The sequence below is a fragment of the Neofelis nebulosa genome, chromosome 2 (genome assembly GCF_028018385.1).
Source record: "Neofelis nebulosa isolate mNeoNeb1 chromosome 2, mNeoNeb1.pri, whole genome shotgun sequence".
NCBI classification, from domain to species: domain Eukaryota; kingdom Metazoa; phylum Chordata; class Mammalia; order Carnivora; family Felidae; genus Neofelis; species Neofelis nebulosa.
In genome coordinates this window covers 177,955,688-177,974,785 of record NC_080783.1, presented here as the reverse complement: position 1 = coordinate 177,974,785, position 19,098 = coordinate 177,955,688, and the positions used below count along the sequence as shown (strand labels likewise).

Below are 19,098 nucleotides of genomic sequence, written 5' to 3'. Positions count from 1 at the left end.
GCAGCCCTTTGCCTGTTCACTCCAATGTTGTCACAAAGTCTTGGCATTCACTGTCCTGCAATGTCCCCAGCCTGTCTGCCTGGGCAAAAGAGTCCAGTCTCCAGAGCCAGACTGCCAGAGCCCACAGCTGACTCCCCACAACACCTGACACCCTGCCAGGAGGGCTCCGGTCAGCCCTCGAGCTTTCTGAGGGAGGCTGGGCAACAAATTCTTCCTTGCAAACGGCGTGTCCTCAGTCACCATTAACAAGTGCTTCCTCCTCGCTCTCCTAGCCCTACAGAGTTCTATTTAGCCAAGGGCAATTAGGCTGTTAACTATGGAAGCTCATCACCCTTCAGAGCTGCTGGCTTAACAGGAGTGAACACCGACCATCCCTGCACCAAAGCGGTGCCTGATCAGGGGGACCCTAAAGGTGCCACCCCCCTCTGTTGGCCCACATGCACCATCCACCCACCTACTACGTGCAGAGGGCTAACTGGCCAAGTGTAAAGGCCGCTGCCACTTACCCAGCACCTGCTGTGAGCCAGGCACTGCTGTCCCTGTTTTACTGCAGAAGCACAGGAAGCACCTTGCACAGGGTCATATAGCTATCAAGTGGCCTAGGCAGTCTGACTCCACAGTCTCTAGTGTGGGTCACTATGATGTAAGTCATTATTTTAAATTAAGAGCAATACCTTGATTTTTTTTCAAGTATACCCTAAGTTTGCACTAACATCAAAAAAAAGTTTCCCATTTTCCACATTATCAAACTTTTCCTAACTCTAAAACAAAGCCTTACACGCCCTTGGATGCATAACAATCCATTCTAAAAAGCATTCTGGAATCTTGGTGTAGAAACGGATGGTGGGAACTCTCTGAAGTTCTTTGGCACTCAGGTAGTTAAAGAAATGAGTTTCAACAGATTTCTACAAAGCATCTTTATTGATAGCCCAGCAGGTGTTTCTTCCATGAAAACAGAGTATTAATGGGGCCCTTGATTTACATTCTAAGCTTGATTTACACAATGGTTTTGTTATGCACCAGCTTTTGTCCCAAGTATTAACTCTGCTAAATATTTCCCAGCCAGTTGCTTCTAGATCTCCCCAAGGAATGAACAATGATAATACATCCTGTACCTGTTATTTTGCCAGCATCCCCATTTCACCAGTTTATGGCAAGAAGTAACATTGGCAGTTTCAGAAAAGAGACAGTAAGGTACACAGTGTGAGAATATTGGTCTTTTCTCTAAGGAGATGGAGTCATTCCACAGGCATCACTGAACTCCTGCCCGTGGCACTCCCCAGGAAGGTTGTAAAGCATCAGATCAAGAAAACAAGATCCAGGTCTTGAGACAAGTTAACAGCAGAACTTGAGCTCCCAATGGTGGCATTTCCTAAGTTGTCTGGTGTGAAGGAAGTGCTTGCTGAGAGCGCAGGGTTAAGCATTTCACGTAAGTAATACGCTCAGCCAACCGCAGGCCACCCTGAGAGGGGCATGGCCATGAGCACATCTTAGGGATGAAGAAGCTGAGAAGCAGAAAAGGCGAGTAATTTGTCTTAAGGTCACATCCCTGGTAAGTGCTGGATCTAGGATTATGTCTCTTCAAGGTTCTGATCTTCCCCCCGTATCATACCGCCTCTGGCTTCTTCCAAGACATGGTGGCTTAGTAATCAGGAGGACACCTAGGTGTCAGGTCAGCTTGCCCTTGAGCAAATCACTGTTCTCCCTGGATTCATCTCCCTTGGAAAACAGGACAGTACCTGTTTCGCAGCTACAAGGCTTCTATAGCTCAAACGGTGATCCAGCCAGACCATTCTTGATGCAACAAGATCGACTGGAGGTAGCCTAATTCAGGGGACACAGCACTCAGCCTGCAATCAGGTGTCCTGCTGTCAGATGGTGTGTGACAGGTGAACTCCCAGTCTGGGCCTGCTTCCCTTCTGTGAAATGAGAGGTGGACAGGCGGGCTCCAAGTCCTCCTGTTCGAAACTTCCATGATTCTGTGTCCTCCTCAAATAACTCGAACATTTATGAAGAATTTAAAAGTTAATTGGTTCTCTCCTCCTGGACTCTGGTTTTTAAGAGTGCTTGTATTAGGCTAGCCTTACATAAACCAGTTTATGGAGCACAAATTTAAATTAAAAAAAGGAGTGGGAGGTACAGGCTTCTAGTTGTGGAGTGAATAAGACACAGGGATGAAAGGTACGGCACAGGGAATACAGTCAGTGGTATTGTAACAGTGTTGTATGGTGACAGACGGTAGCTACACTTGTGAGCACAGCTTAATGCGTAGTTACTGAATCGCTATGCTGTTCACTTCAAACCAGTGTCACATTGTGTATCAACTGTACTTCAATAAGAAATTTTAAAAAATTAAGCACCAATTCACACAGATTCTAATTTCTCATCTATTTTAGGCTAACTGGATTAGAAAGGCATAAAGAATTCAGTTTTATTTACTGAAATCACTTTCGTCTAGGCAGAGGCCATGCAGTTATAGCAGGAATGGCATAGGTTTTGGTCAATACTCAGATTCTAGCTCTGACACTTAAAAGATGAAGCTTCAGGTTCATCATCGGTAAAAGGAGAACAGCATCCACCCTGCACCGTTTTTGGTGTGCAAATGGTATACAAAAGTGCCTCACAGCACACCGGTGCATGGCAGGCCCTTAACAAATAAATGACCAGACCATTAAAAGCAGAGTCAGTCTGACAGCGCACACAGGAAATTAAGAAATGCTCAGCTGCACAGTGGCTCAGAGATGGTGGCTGCCCGTAAGTACACTGGGAACCCTGAATCGACTTCGTGCATCTATGGAGCTTTCAAATGCAGGATGCCCAGGCCGTACCCCAGACTCTAACCAGAACTTTTCCGGGTGGGACCTAGGTAATTCCAAAGTGCAGCCAAGGGTAAAGTCCCCTAACTTCTAATCCAGCCTTTCTAGGTCTGCTCTCAGAATACACATCTCCTGGCCTGGGGGTCATCAGGGCTTGGCATGAATGTTAATGAGGAGACCTGATGGTGTGTGCTGGGGCGTGGGTTACTTGAGCAGTGACAGCAGCAGCAGGAACACACTGCTGGGAGCTGTTTGGCAGGTGGGAAAACTGGCCAAGAAGTATGGTACACTGGGAATCAGCCCAGGACCATGACCTTGGGGAGGTGACTGTCAACCGAGAGGGGGGGTGCACGAACAATGAGCTGTGTGTGCTCCAAACAAGAATCAACGTCATCAGTGCTGAATGGGAGAGCGTGGGGGAGGCAGAGGGCAAAACACTTCCAGAGGTGGCGGCCCTGAGCTTGACTGTGACAGAATCTTCTTAGCTTTGGACGTGTCGAGACCATAATCTGATGAGCAGGAGAAGTGAAAGCAGGTGGCGCTGCTCTGTGGCTCAAGCCTGCTCCCAGTTTCCACAGATTATGGGCAGAGACCTTAATATGCACCCCTGGTGCGGCACTAGGACCCAACTCTGGACCCAAGACAAGTTCACCGTGGTACCTGAAGCCTGCTACCCCTACATTTGGGGGAGAAATGGTTTAAAACATATTCCCCAGCCTTCGGAGGTGGGTTTTGTTTTGTTTGAGTGAACTGTAGAAATAGTAGGATAAAAAAGGAAAGAAGAGTGTCAGGTAGGAAGCTGCTGCTGTTAAAACGGCAGGCATTACCACTGTTCCAAGTTACTATGCAAGGCTCATCCCAGTAGCTTGACTTTATTCAATCAATATAACACCAACTCCACACTAAGCCACCCCAAAAGAGCCAGGTCTCTGGAGGTGGTTTTGGGCCATTAGCTAATTCTATCAATTCTCTGTGTAGCTTAGACAACAGGGGATCAGAGGACCCAGATTTGCCCACCATGAACCTCTTTGGAACCACCCAGTGACAGCTTAAGAATTTTACAGATCTCATGTCACAGATGGGGAAACTGAGGCCCCAGCAGGGAAGGGGACATGACCAAGTGGGGGAGGGCCGGTGGGACTGCTCTCTAGACCAAACGCGGCAAGAGGCGCCAGGAGGGGTCAGACTGCTGGAGCCAGGAGGGCCTTGGCCACGGGCCACTCGCATCCTCCACACGGGAAACTCGGCAGAGAAGGGAAGCGACTCACCTCAGGGTCAAGATGAGCGGCTCTCTCTTGCCCCTCTGCCCCCTAACCCACAAGCCTCCACAATGGAATATAAGAGGAATGCTATGTGGCAACACTGCCAGTCCAGAGAATGGAATCACCAACTTCAAATACAAAGAGTAGGAACAAAGGACTGGATAAAAGTCGGTTTCCCTAACATGCTCCCCCTGCCATGAGCTGCCTTGTACCTGGAGAGGCCAGCCCTGGGAAGGAGTGTAGGAAAAGACCATCCGAATGAACACTAAGGCTGCGAGATGGGGTGGGGGTGGCTCGGGGGTATTCAGACGACCTGCACTTGGCTCAGAAATTCCGTGACTCCTTCTCTGGTGAGGAAGACCACCTCACCGGTGTTCTGGCACCGGACTTCAAAATGGGCAGGGTCCTCCAGGGCCCTCTTGCCGGCGATGATCACAAAAGGGTACCCAAACTTGTTGGCATCTTTCAGTCTGTGTCCGATGGTCAGATGGGTCCTGTCATCGAGCAGGACCTCACCACGAAGCTGCGGCACTGCCTCCGTGATGAGGTCGTACAGGCCGCCCGTGAGCTCGGTGGCCGCCTCCTCCCTACTGCCCTTCTTCGGGGGAATGAGGCACACGTGGTAAGGCGCGAGGAGGCTGGGCCAGCGAACAGAGTCTTCGGTGGACAGCACCTCAATGCCGGCAGCCAGTATCCGCGTCACACCCAGGCCGTAGCAGCCCATCTCGGCCAGGCACGGTTTGCCGTGGGCATTGGTAAACTGGGCACTGAAAATGGAGGAGTACTTGGTGCCCAGGTAAAACGTGTGCCCCACCTCGATGCCTCTGCTTTCGGTCAGTGGTCCCCGGCAAGCAGGGCAGCTGGTCTGTGACGAGTGCAACGTCTCCGTGTTGGCTGAGAAGCCGCAGCCGGGACAGACCGCAAACCGGTCCTCCCCGACCTCGGCCGGCAGCTGGAACTCGTGAGACGTGGTGCCCCCGATGCTGCCCACGTCCGCCTGGACCCTGACGCACTGCAGCCCCAGCCTGTGGAACAGGCTGCTGTAGGCCCTGCACACCAGGCCGTAGGTCTCCAGGGCGGCCTCTGGGGAGGAGTCGAAGGTGTACATGTCCTTCATGTAAAACTCCCGGCCGCGAAGAAGACCAAAGCGGGGCCTGGGCTCGTCCCGAAACTTCCTTGTCACCTGGTACAGCAGGAACGGAAGCTGCTTGTAGGACAGTGTCTGCTGGGAGGCGACCAGGGCCGTGATGGCTTCCTCGTGAGTTGGTCCTAAGCAGTATTCCTTGCCGTGTCTGTCTCTAAGTCTTAGCAGCTCCTTGCCCATCAAGTCCCACCGCTTGGTGGCGCGCCAGAGCTCTGCTGGGCTGAGGCTGGGCATGTTGACCTTCTGTCCCCCGATGGCCTGCATCTCCTGGTCTATCACCCGCTCGAGCTTCTCTATGGCACGCACAGTATAAGGCAGGAGGTGGTAACAGCCGGGGCTTGCCGGGTGGATCAGACCCACCTGCAGCATCAGCCGCTGGCTCTTACAGCTCAGGTCGCCAGATCTGCCCTCAGGAGAGAGCACCTGGTCTTCCCGAAGGTTCTGGGGCTGGAACATGCGGGACAGCACCAAGCGCTTCCCTCTCTCTGGGCCACAGTGGTAAAACCTGTGAGGAACGTACCCAGAGAGCTGGCGGCCACAGGTGGTCAGGGCGGGCAGTGCCCTGCATCTCGACAGCAGCCCTTCCATGGCACCCCGTGCAGGGAAGCACTTGTGCCTGGAGGAAAACGAGCCGTGCAGAAATAAGCGTTAACTGTGCTCCGACGCCACGACGGAGCCAGCTCGGTCTGGTCTCCCACAGACTTCTCAGCCAGCCACTGACTTTGCAGGTGCAAACCCTTTCACCTCTAATTTTCTAGCAGATTCAAGTCCTACTTCTCTTACCTCTACTGCTATTTTAAAAAAACACAATTATTTTCCCATTTATAAAAATACAACAGCATATTGTGGAGAGACACCACTGCGTGGGGAGTGCACAGCCGTGGAACCAGGCAGCCTGGATTCCAGGCAGGCTGCTTGCTGACGGCACCCTGTGTAGCTCAGGACATGTGACTTAACCCCTCTGTGCTCAGTTTCTTCATCTGTACGATGGGAATACAGTAAGACCTGTCTTGTAGGTTTCTTATGGGAATTTAGAAGAGTTATAAAAAGTTACTAGGACAGTATCTGGCACATTCTATGAGTGCAATCAATATTTACTATATTATAATAGAGAACTGGGAAAAAACAGAAACAAAAAAGAAAAGGAAATCAAGTCTAATCCCTCGGCCCAGAGACAACTGCTGCTGACAAGCCCTCGTCCCTTTTGCCAGCCTTGCTCTTTTGCCCACATCCCCACCCGGCTCCTGCCTTAGGTGTCTTGTGCCTCTCCCCGCCATAGCACTCTCTGGTCAGGCCTCACCCTCACGACTCTGAGTCAACACCTGTACCCCGTCTGTCTCTCTCACACTTCAGACCTCCCTATCCAACAGTCTCCTGGAGAAGGAGCTGCATGGATACTCTAAACTCAGCACCCCAGGGGCGCCTGGGTGGCTCAGTCGGTTAAGCGTCCGACTTCGGCTCAGGTCACGATCTCGCAGTCCGTGAGTTCGAGCCCCGCGTCAGGCTCTGTGCTGACTGCTCAGAGCCTGGAGCCTGTTTCAGATTCTGTGTCTCCCTCTCTCTCTGCCCCTCCCCCGTTCATGCTCTGTCTCTCTCTGTCTCAAAAATAAATAAACGTTAAAACAAAAAAAAAAAGTTAAAAAAATAAAAAATAAAAAAAATAAACTCAGCACCCCAGAGGGAACTCAGTATTCCCCCCCCCCCCCCGCCCCCGCAACTGCCCTGCCGCCAAAACTGCTCCCCCTTCAGTGTGGCCTATCACTCACAATGGCACCAAAAGCCACCTTTGCCCAAACTAGAAGCCTGGGTTCATCCACTCTGTCCCCTCACCAACCTTCTCGGCCTTGTCATTCCTATCTCTTCGCTTGCTGTTCAATCTGCCCCTTCTCCCCACCTCCAGAGCCTCCATCCAGGCCACCACCATCTCTCCCCTGGGCCTCCGCAGCAGCCTCTGCACCGGGCCCCCCACTTCCATGCCCGCCTTCCTCCAATCCATGCTCCATGCTGCAGCCACAGGGAACACGTCCCAGCACATACGGTAACAGTGTTTCTTTTCTAAAGCCCTCCAACAACTTCCTGCTACTCTCAGAATCAAGTGCAAGCTTTTGACCTTCTGGGCACACCTGTGAGCTGGCTGCTGGCCCCCTGGAGCTTAGCCTCCCCAATCGCCCTGTGTTCCAGCCGCACTACACCCACTCTTAAACACACTGTGCCCTTTGCGTACCAACACCTACTCATCCTCCCAGCCTCGGGATCACCATCCTGTCCTCTGGGATGCCTTCCATGTCCCACTCCCATGTCCCAAAGGCCAGCGTCTCCCACAGCAGTCCCGACTGATCACCAATCCCTCTCAGGAGTGACTGCTGTCTTCCTCCCAGGCACTCAGTTCCATGCAGCCAAGGACCAAATCTAACTGGCCCACCACTCAGCACGGAGCAGGGCTTTACCAGACACTGTCTACTAAATGAGCACGTGTTCCTCTACGATGTTACAAAATACTCACATTCCTGATGGCAGTACAACATTCCACTGAGTAGATCAGAAACATTCTCCTGCTATCAGGGAGCTGTCATCTTCTCTGTTATGTACAATCTACAATGAACAGAAGGCTTTTGTTTGTTTGTTGTACATTTGGGAGAGATTCTCAGGAAAGGAATTACTGAGTCAACACACAGAACTCTTTCAAGGTTCTTTTTTTTTTTTTTTTTTTTTAATGTTTTTATTTATTTTTGAAGGAGAGAGAGAGAGACTGAGCGTGAGCAGGGGAGGAGCAGAGAGAGAGGGAGACTAGAATGTTAAGCAGGCTCCAGGCTCCGAGCTGTCAGCACAGAGCCCGACGCGGGACTTGAACTCACAAACTGTGAGATCATGACCTGAGCCGAAGTCGGGCGCTTAGCCGACTGAGCCACCCAGGCGCCCCTCAGGGTTCTCGATTTATGTTGCCAAGTCCAGGGACAGCCCTACCTTTCGGCATCTCCCGTGAAGCAGAGCTGCCCTGTGGTTTGCTGACAATGAGTTGCCGGCTCCTCTCGGCTCTGGGAGCCTGGAACCCCTGGGTGGCCCCTTCCAGGTCCTAGTGGCCTCGAGTCCTCCAGCTGGTCTCCTGCCACCTCAAGCAGCCTCATCCATGTCCCCCATGCACAGTACAAATATTATCATCTCCCACATGGCCCGTGGCCTGAGACAGGTTGGCAGGCACTGCCGCAGAGCCCTAATGCGACTGAATGGAAAAGTGTGGGCTCTGGAGGCAAGTACACATGGTTCTCATCTGGTAAACCGCGAGCCAGTGGCCCACACCAGACACTCCTTCATCCTTAACTCCTCTTAAAGCAGAGGAGTCCGTCTCTGACCTCCCTCTCAAGTCCACCCTCTCCTTTCTGGCTCTTGCTGCCTCTACCCTAGGTTGGCCTCTCAAAACCTCTTGGTCCATTACGGTAGCCAGGTGGTTGTGAAACTTAAGTCGAGCATTAGAATCACCTGGAGGGCTTGTTACAACATTGACCGTGGGGCCTCAGCCCCAGACTTTCTGATTCAGTAGGCCTGGGGTGTGCGCAGAGAAACTGCCATTCTAACAAGTTTCCAGGTGATGCTGATGCTGTTAGACCAGGGACCACACTGGGAAGAGCACAATAAACTCCATGCGGGCAGTGACCATGTCTATCTTATTCCAAGTTGTATCCGCAGCATCCAGCACGGTGCCTGGACACAGTGGATACTCAATAAATGTCCACCAATGACTGAACTGAGTGACTCCTGACCCCTGTCTGTCTGGTCTCCATATTACAGCTAAAAAGATAATTGATCCAATCATGCCCCGGCTTATAACCCATTAATGGCTCCTCGTCATCATTTTCTTGGAATGGTACTTCTGTTTACATGAAGCCTCTTTGTATTTTGATCCCAACAAACCTCTTCCCAGCTTTTTACCCTACCACTCCCCCAACATGCCCCAGACTGGTCAGCATTCCTGGAATTGGCCAGCTTCACCCCAGCAACTCCATCATTCAAGGTTCACCTATTACAAGAAGCTTCCCAAACCCTCAGAGATGACCACTTCCTTCTCTGTGCTCCCACTGCACACAACGCTCTACAGTTTACTGGACTGGAATAATTTTCAAAGCTATTTCTGAGAAACTGCTGTGTGCCAGGCACTGGGAGTTGAGCAATATTTCAGGTCCTATTCCTCCATTAAACGAGGAGTGCGTGATGTTTTCTACATTGTCAGGCTTCAGGGCCTAGCATCACACTGAAGAGTTAATTATGTGTACTAATCAAATATATTAGTAAATGAAAAGCTAAGTGATGGACGCAATAAAACAATTATCTGGATAGTTTAAATAAGAGCCTTAAACCCTCTGCCCTCACTCCCATCGTGTGCCTGTCCTCAGACCCCTCAGCTTACGCAGACGGGAGAATAATTATTTATCATCTCAAAATTTCAGCGTTATCTACAGACAGTACCTCTAAAGCAGTACAGTAATTAATGTATTCTGCACCTCAGACTCTAGCAAAGGGCCTCTGAGTCCTTCAGTCATTCACCAAATTTTTACAGAGGCGCGCGGCTCAATCTTTGGAGCACAGGCCTCTTTTAAGGTTAACTCACAATGGCCCCGCAATCCAATCAGGAAAGCTGGGCCTCAAGTGCTGCCGACACTGCCTGGTATATAATAGTTTTGCCATTATTATTGTTATGTCCAACTCACAGAAGAGGTGAGCTCAGAGATGTGAGGCCACCTGACAAGCGACACAGCAGAGGAGTGCAGGGGCACACCCGGCATGCTTAGGTTCCCGCCTCCAATCTCCAGTCTCCGTCTCGGACCGTGCTGCATAAAGCAGCAATGGAACCCCAGGGACAGTCCTACGTGCTGGCTCGGCCTTCACTGGCTGGGTGACCTCGGTCAAACGACTTCACTCTCCGGGCCTCACTTTCCCCATACGTAAAATGGGAAGGTTGGCTGGGCCACCCGGTGATCCCAGAGGGTCTCTCCAGGGCTGGCACTTCTAGGAACGTCAGGGCACTCACAAGACCCCAGGCAGACAAAGGAGGAAGTCCTGCCCTCATTTTACAACAGAGGAAACACTATCCCGGAGTTCAGGTAATAGCGACCCCTCCCCAAACCAAGGACGGGATGCACGTGGAAGCACGGCCACCAAGGTCCCAAAACCGAGACCCAGCCCTCTCGCCGCCCGCCCCGCCCAACCTCTGTCACCCACACTCACCAACCGAAGTCCCAGCCGAGAGCAGAACCGCGCAGAAACAACTGAAGTCCCAGCCGAGACCGCCGGCCCGACCGCCACGCCGGGCAACGCGCCTGCGCCAGGGGCACGTCCGCCCGAAGCCCCGCCTCCTGCCTTACCTGCCAATCACAAGCCGCTCTCACGGGGCCTGCCCCCACCCCCAACCCCCGCCCCAGACGCACGTGGAGGTTTTCCGGAAGTTTAGCCAAGGAGAAAGAGTCCGGCTCTCCTCCACATAGATTGGTTTGGGCAGCAAAGAATAAACTGCTGTTCCGGAAGTGCCCTCTAGGAGGTAGGGAGGTGTAACTCTATGATAAAAGCCTGGGTTTTGAGCTTGGTGTTCCCTCCCACTGCCAGGGGCCACCCCACTCTGAAAGGAAAGGCTAGCGAAAGTGTAACCATGACAACAGTGGGACTTGCCGTTAGGGATATACCCGAGGATTTTTACAGGCTTTCAATTTAAATACATTAAAATTTTTTAACAGAAAAAAAAAAAAAAACAAACCTTTATCACAAAGCGCAAGACAGTCTTTAAGACACTAGATCAAACTTTCACAAAATATTTTTTTGAGAAGCTACCATGTACCAACCACTGGGAGAAACTGGGAATAGTGAACAAAACAAATTTCCCTGCCCTCAAGGTAGCTTGCATTCCCGTGAAAAGAGTCAATAAGTCAATATGAAATTTGGAAGGGGAGCAGGCACTTAGTAACCAAAGTAGTATTTTTATGCAATTAATTAAAAAAAATAAATGCCAAAAAAAAATCCATGGTGAACAAAACACCGAAGTTTTTAATAAAGACTGGATCCCTCGGTATCCACCCACAGAGAAAAGAATAAACTGTGAAAAGGGAATGCGTTGGAGGAAGAGTGGTTGCGATTCAAAATAGGATGATCAAGGAAACCCTCATCTAGAAAGTGACATTTTGGCAAAGACCCGAAGTTGAGAGAGTCTTGCAGATATCTGGAGGAAGAATGTTCTAGGCACAGGGAACAAATGACATATCCTGAGGAGGGGGCTGTATATCATGGAACTCCAGCTAACTAATAACAGCTATAGTTCATTGAGCGCCTAAAATGTACTAGACCCAATGCAAGACACTGGCCCCAAGAAGCCCTCAGCCCCAAGATCTGCCAGGAACGACATCATATGATCAGTGGTTTAATAGGGGCTGAAGAAAGTCCTGTGGGAGTGCAGGGGAGGAGGGCTTCATTGAGGAGGTGTGCTTTGAGCTGAGCCTGAAGAATGAGTGGGGTTCACCAGGACAAGAATGGTGGTGGGAGTGGCCAGGCTGAGGGAGCAGGACATTCCGGCAGGGAAGCAGGAAATGATGAGCTGGTGTCAGGGAGTCACGGAATGTCATAGGGTTTCCATCTCCATCTCCCTCTTCTCCTAAAATAGTGCTTGACACACAGGTCAAAGCAGTGGTTCTCAACCTGCAGTGCACTGGACTCACCATGTGCCCCAGCCCCCCAACCCTGCAGTGCTGGGTATCACGTTCCCTGGGGTGGGCCTGAGCATCAGTTGTCCCCCTGATGATCCTAATGTACAGCCTGGGCTAGATCCGCTGGTCTAGAGGAAAGGCACTGGACACTCTGTTGGGCCATTGGCTGGACCCGCAGGCATCGGACAGTCTGTTGGGCCAGTGGAGGAAAATAAAGCGTGGGTGGACCCCACGACTGACATCTCGCCCACCCCCAGCTAGGAGGCCAGGCAGAGCTGGACTGGGGCTGAGCTCCTTTGCTCTAAGAACGTCGCTGGGCTTCTGCAGCCCAGCTCTGTAGTCCAAGCTTTCCCTAAGGAGTGCAGTCCTAAAGGTTTTCCTGAGGCAATATTCCCCACGCCTCCTCTCTGGGGACAGGAGGTGAATAATCTTCAATATCGGGATCCACAGTAGCCATATATTCCTCCCTGCTCCCATGCATGCTATTACATCCCTCCCAATCCTGGAAAAGCCAGGAATCCGGCCTCTGCACCCTGAGGTGTTAATTATTTCTCAATTAGCAGTTCCCAGGCTATAGAGCATAGTGGTGCGGAGAGGCCTAATGACTTGCCGTGTTTATACACCCCCACATCTTCAGAGCACTTTACCAATGGTAACTAATTAATGCTCACGACCCCCTTGGGAGGCAGGCGGAGAACTGCATTTTACTGTGAGTTTGCAGCAGGCTCTGCAGCCTGGAGCCAGCCATGGTCAGAGTAGATGTGCTTCCCATTGAGAAAGTCCAGGGGTGGTGGAGGCCCAGAATCTAGCCCTATCGCCACAGCAACTTCCAGTGTGACAGTTCAATCAATCACTTGATCGGTCATTTGCTGGGTGTCTTGATTTACGGAGTTCATTCATGATTAGAACCCTGCACGTTCCCTAAAACAGAAAAAAAAAAAAAACCCACAGAAAAAAAGTCATTCATTCATTGTCGTCAAAAAAAAAAAAAAAAAAAAAAAGGACCCCATACCCCACACCTGCCTTGGTGTCCCCGCAGCTCTGGGGGCACGCCATGCACTTAGAACTTTGTTTCCACTGGCCATTGGTCAGACATGCTCTTTTCCATATCCTTTTTTGTTTGTTTGTTTAATGTTTATTTATTTTTAAGTGAGAGAGAGTGGGGGGGAGGGGCAGAGAGAGGGGGAGACACAGAATCCAAAGCAGGCTCCAGGCTCCCAGCTGTCAGCACAGAGCCTGACACGGGGCTTGAACTCAGAACCGTGAGATCATGAGTTGAGCCGAAGTTGGATGCTTATCCGACTGAGCCACCCAGGTGCCCCTGTATCCTTAACCTTAACCTTAACCAGAGGGCCTGCCCCAGCTGGGGATTAGCAAAGTGTTTTGCTTTTTGTTTGTTATTTTAATGTATGAATGAATGAATGAATGAATGGTTTGTCTCTCCCTCAGGTTGGAGTTCTCCAAGGACACAGTGAGTCATTCCCTCATCCAGAGCCCATGGCCCTGGTACGGAGGGGCTCTGAGTATGCGCTGAATGAACAAGTGAAGTCAGAGTTCATAGTAGGCTCCCTGATCTCAAGTTGCTCATAATCTCTGGGAGAGGCTGCCTCTCAAAGTGAAGGTCCCAGCATCCTGTGGGGAGAAGCTGTGAAGAGGGGAGAGCAAGACCTGTGCTGCAAGGAGTGGCGAGTGGGATCAGGGAGGGCTTCTCGGAAGAGGGGACGCAGAAATGGACCTGAAAGGATAATTAGGAGTTCCCCAAGCTGACAAGGAGGGATAGAAAGATACCATAGTCAGAGCACAAGCAAGTGACCACTGGCTGTGAGGAAGAAGGCTAAAATAGTTGGGCGGGAGCACAGAGCACACCTGGGCACCCTGGAAGCTCCAGGCTGCGAGTTTCTATTCGTCTTTGAGGCCAGTGACATTTTTTTTTCCTGAAGAGCGATACTCCTCTCCCCAACACACACACGTCTATTTTGAGGCTTAGCCCCGGACAACTCCTCCTCTGAGAAAATCCCTGGGCATTTTGCATTCTGCTCTACAGCGTGTATTTGTTTTGAAATAGACAAGTATGACTGTCACTCCAAGAAGATGGCTGTTTCCTCTGCGGGAGACGCGGGCCAGCGGGAGGACCCGGCCTGAGGGAAATGGCCGCCGGGCTTTACACCGGGGCAGGACACGGTCAGTTGTGTTTCCTTGCCTGAGTGGGGTGTGAACTCAGACGGGGGGAAGAGAAGGTGAGGGAGGCGGGGTGGGTGACTCCTACGGGGGCCCAGACTGGGACAGTGCGTGGGACAGACTCCAGAGACCCCCTGGAGGGACAGGCCACCTGATGGATTCCTGAGCCCGCCCCGCCCCGTTAGCCCAGCCGGACCCAGACAGACTGGACAGAGGGTAGGAGGGCAGCCTTGACTTGGAATCCTGCCAGCCACTTCCAGCCACGTGCTTCTGGGGCCTTGTGCTTCTGGGCTCTTCATCAGTAACACAGGAACCGTAACATACATGTAGGGCCGTTGTGAAGATGCGATAAGAGATGTAATTGAAAGCATCTGGCTCATCCCTCCATCCTTCCCAACTCAGGAGACCCCGTGGCTCCCCTCACCCACCATAGAGAACCATCATTCTGCTGCCACCTGTTCCCTTCAGAATCCCTACTCCTGCCACCATGCGTGACACCAATTCCTTCTGTCTTCAGGGACCTCTTCTCCTTGGGCCTGGAGTGCATCACTCGTCCGCTTGTTTAGTGCCAAATCTCAGGTCATTAGAGACCAGGAGGGGGCTGGGAAGGTGGGCGTCTTTTTTTATCCAGGTTCCTCAGACTTGATGAGTGTGGTCATCATTATCGTCGTTCACGTTTATAGAGTCTTTGCTATGTGCCAGGGGCAATATGGAACACTTTATGCCATATCTGATTAAATCCTCACCATAGTCCCAACAGGTATAATCACTGTTCTATCCATACAGCGGACATCCAGTTTACCTTGGAAAGGTTGCTTAGCGTTAGCTCGTCCATGGTCAACAAAACAAGTAAAAGGGAAAGAAAGAATCATCTCCAGGTCTGTTGGATGCAAAGCCTGATCTCCATGCTCACAACCAGCAATGGCAACGTCTTTCTTTCTTTCTTTTAATTTTGAGAGAACACAAAGAGAGGGAGAGAGTCTCAAGCAGGCTCTGCACTGTCAGTGTGGAGCTGGATGCAGGGCTCGAACTCACAAACAGTGAAATCATGACCTAAGCTGAAACCAAGAGTCAGGTGCTCAACTGACTGAGCCACTCAGGCTCAGTCACTTTGCCGCCCACTTACCACATGCCTATGGGGGATACTCAACCTCCCTGAGCCTCACATGCCGCAGGCTTAAAATAGTAGTGACGTCTTCCCTGTGGAGTTGTGATGGAGATGTAACTCAGCATAGCGCCTGGCACGGAGTCAGGGTTCAGTAGTGTTTGCTATTATTATTCTTACTGATGATGAAAGTGCCCTGGCCGGCGCGATGGCTGGCACGCAGTAGGTCAGCAGCACATCCAAAAAATCCATCTCTCCACCCAGACTAGACTGAGGGCTCCCAGAGGGGCGGGCCCGTATCCTGTTCATTTCTAGCCCCGCCACAGTAAAGCTGTTCACTGTGTAAAAAGGTGCTGCTCTTTTCTGCACATGGCAAATCTCAATACATATTCGCCGATTTAATGTCTTTCTAACTAATTCCCTCAATTCCTGGGAATGCCTTGCTAAAACTGCAACGAAAAAAAAATCACAGCAATAGTTCGTCTGTCAACCAGTCAGTCATTTTCGAGCACCTGCTTCGGGTGGGCTTGGCAGAGCACTGGGCGCAGCCTCAAGTGTGGGGCACAGAGCGGCTGCCCCAGGACAGGGCGAATCATCACAGCCCTGTGAGTGTGGGCGTGATTCCAGCACTTTACCGGGTCACCGTGGTCTGGGAGGATGAAGGAATTGGATTCCTTCCAACAGGCCTTTACCCTTTCTCTCTGGTGCACTGTTTGGGTTAAGGGTGAGTGGGGTGAGGGGAAGTGTGTGCCTTCTGAAGCTGATGGCTTCGAGGGAGGGAGGCAGCGTCCGGATCCGGATCCGAACAGACCTGGGTTTGCTTTCTAGCTCCCTGACTTACTGGCTACGTGACCTGGGGCAGAGGACTCGACCTTTCTGGTCTTTGGCTATAATACAACGGGGTCAGTAACGTCTTCCAAGTGCTGCGTTAGCGCAAGCAAACAACGTTACGAAACAACCTTGCAAACTGAAAGCGCTGTATGAATGCTAGCAATAGAAATATATTCAGATCATTGTTTTTTTGTAAGATTAACTGTGTAATGAGACTTTTAAGTAATCAAATGAGATTATGCATGTAAAGCACTGGAAGGCTGTCTGGTACACAGTACTCAATACAGGATTAATTATGGTTAATACCTCCGCGTGGCCCTCACACCTGCTGTTCCTCCAGCCCGGCAGCTCTTTCCTGCCACATCCACGTGGCTCACCCCTCACCTCCCGAGGTCTTTGCTCCAATGTCACCCTTACAGCCAGCCAGGACTTCCTGACACCCGGGTTTTCACTGCAATCCCCACCCCTTCCCCCATCACTCCTGACACCCCCTCTCCCTGCTTTTTTTTCTTCAAAGCATTTGTCACCATTTAACATAGTAAATATCTTACCAAGGTTTTTTGTTTATTTGCCTAGAGCAGTGGACACCAAACTTCTTCTGTAAAGGCCCAGACAGTAAATATTTTATGCTCTGTGGGCCATATGGTCTCTGTCACAGCTACTCGGCTCTGTCGTTGCAACATGAAAGCAGCCTTATATACTGGTGAACAAATGAACATGGCTGTGTTCCAATAAAACTTTATTTACAAAAACAGGCAGTAGGCTGAATCTGGCCTGTGGACCATATTTTGCCAAGCTCTGGCCTAGATCATTGGTAAGCACATTGCAAACGCTTAATAAATATTTGTTGAATGAATGAATTAGTGAATAAATGCATGAATGGAGGAGCACAAGACACCTGGTAGGGTGATTGGTACACAGATGGCACTTCCTATTTTATGCTTAATAAACACAACAAGATGGGCCATGGTGTTATTATATTAGAGGTACAAAAAAAGTGCGCTGGGAGCATAGAGGTGGCAGGATCTTTCCCTCGGGATGAGGCAGGACTCCGAATGTGCTTAAAGCTGGGCTCCCCAGAAGCAGACCCCGAGTCAAAGATGCCGGGGCAAGTAGTTTATTCGGGAGGTGATCCAGGAAACACTGGAAGGGAGGTGGGGAAGCGAGAGCAGGAGGGGCCGGAAGTGAATACAGGATGTGGTAACAAACTAGCAGTTTCCTGCTGTGGGCAGTGGGGCATCGATCCCAACGAGGCCACGGGGAGACTGTGACACATGCTTCAGAATTATCCTGTCCCCCCTTCCACGCCACCCCTGCTTCTGAGGCTGGGTATTTATCCTCCAGTTGCCACTCCCCACTGGTTGAAGGCTGCTCCCAGAGGTATCGAGTCCCCAGTGCTTCCAGTCAGGTGGAGAGTGGCGGGTGCATGTGGTGGGATGACCTTAGCAGGTGCCTGGTGGGTGAGGGGAGAAGGGAGCCTGGGAGGGCACTGAGGTGATGTCTGAGCTAGCCTGGCAAGGTAAATATGCACCATCTTGTTTAGGATGCTGTTTTCATGCCACGGCTAAGCCTAATCCTAACAGGGACACTTGCTAATGGCTGTTCCAGCAGACAGAGAATGTCTTCTGTCCCTTGCACTGCGATGAAAAACTCTGTGGGAAGGACTCTGATTGGCCTAACTTGGGTCAAGTCAGCGTTTGTGGGCAGGGGGGCAGGATATTATGATTGGCACCCCCCTGCCACCGCTCAGAGTGGGAAAGGAGCCCAGGAAGAAGGGGTGTGAGGTCCCCAGCAGGGCAGGCTGCTGGGCAGATGAAAACAATAGATCTATCTCCGCCACAGTAGGGATGTTCTTGTTTGTTTCTTTTACTTCGCGGATGACAAATAAAACCTACAGAGGAGCTGCCGTTTAATGAAACAATTTACACGCCAAAATAGAACCAGCCCCATCACAGAGCTATTGACTGTTCGGGAAACGTAAACAGGAAAAAATGCCTTCAGATCGGGTAAGTGTTCCGTTTGTAGAACAACATAAGTGATAGAGGAGAGAGTAATCTGAACCCCCAAATAATTAAAAAGCCATTCAGCTGCCATTCCAGGTGACGCAGAGGGACCTCAGGAAAGTTATTTAGCGTCGCGGAGCCTCAGTTTCCTCATCTGTAAAATGGCGACACTGCTGATGGGCTCGTGTGGCTTAAATGGGGGTGAGGCGTGTGAGTTGTCCGCCAGGGCGACTGGCCCGCGGCAAGTTCTCAATAAGCAGTTTCGATGGCGATGATGACTTTCTTCGACTTCCCTGTGGGAACGTCCCCTGCTCCAAATTGTTCTCCTGTGGCCACGTAGAGGCCAGGTGGAGCCTTTCCACATCTCCACAGCAGTGTTTGCTCACCTCTGTCTCACCGAGAACATCTCCCGTCTCTCCTCCTCATCACAACCCTAGAGGGGTAGGCGAGGTGCTCCAGGTGAGTGGACGTAAGATGACCGGCAGCAGGCTCACCCCTGTGCGGCCTGGAGCGGCACCCTGTGGGCGAGGAGCTGGGGCAGCAAGGGGCTGGCCGGACTCGCTAAGTCCACCAGCAAGCCTTGCCAGTGATGTGGCCCCACGGAGCAAAGCCGGAGCCGTAGGGGGAGGGTTTCTCCCTGGAAGCACGCCTGCAATGCTGGGGATTGTTTCCATCTGCTCATTTTCCTGCTGAGTTGTAAAGTGCTAAATGTCATTATCCTCCCCTTCCTTAAACAAGAAAAAAAGTTAACAGCCTGCGCAAAGGAGATATTCCTTCTGCCGTGGGTGCCACAATAGGGAGAATGGGGGCCAGGGGAAAGTCAAGTTCAGCTGCGTGACCCCTGCAGGTGAACCTGACAGAAAAGAAGATTTCAACCCAACAGCAGGACAGACTCAGAAGACTTAGGTCCGCTGAAAATTGAAATGCTTCCTTCACGGTCGTGAGCTGCCTGTCTTCCAGGGCCGTGCAGACGGTTTAGACAGAACACTCTGTTGAGAGGAGTTCTGATCTAGAAGGAGAGGCTGGAAGAGGGGATGACTAATGTTCTTTCCAACACTGAGATTCTAGGAACTTGT

General features: G+C 51.2%; 1 protein-coding gene across 1 annotated transcript; it reads right to left on the bottom strand.

Annotated features, from left to right (window-relative positions):
- Positions 1–902: 902 nt before the first annotated feature.
- Positions 903–10,560, bottom strand: PARS2 (prolyl-tRNA synthetase 2, mitochondrial). The gene is made up of 3 exons (XM_058717305.1): positions 10,443–10,560; positions 7,726–7,814; positions 903–5,838 (listed from the first exon to the last, which is right to left on the bottom strand). Coding segments are annotated over exons 2-3 (1,458 nt in total). The 5' UTR covers positions 7,728–7,814; positions 10,443–10,560; the 3' UTR covers positions 903–4,382.
- Positions 10,561–19,098: the final 8,538 nt, after the last annotated feature.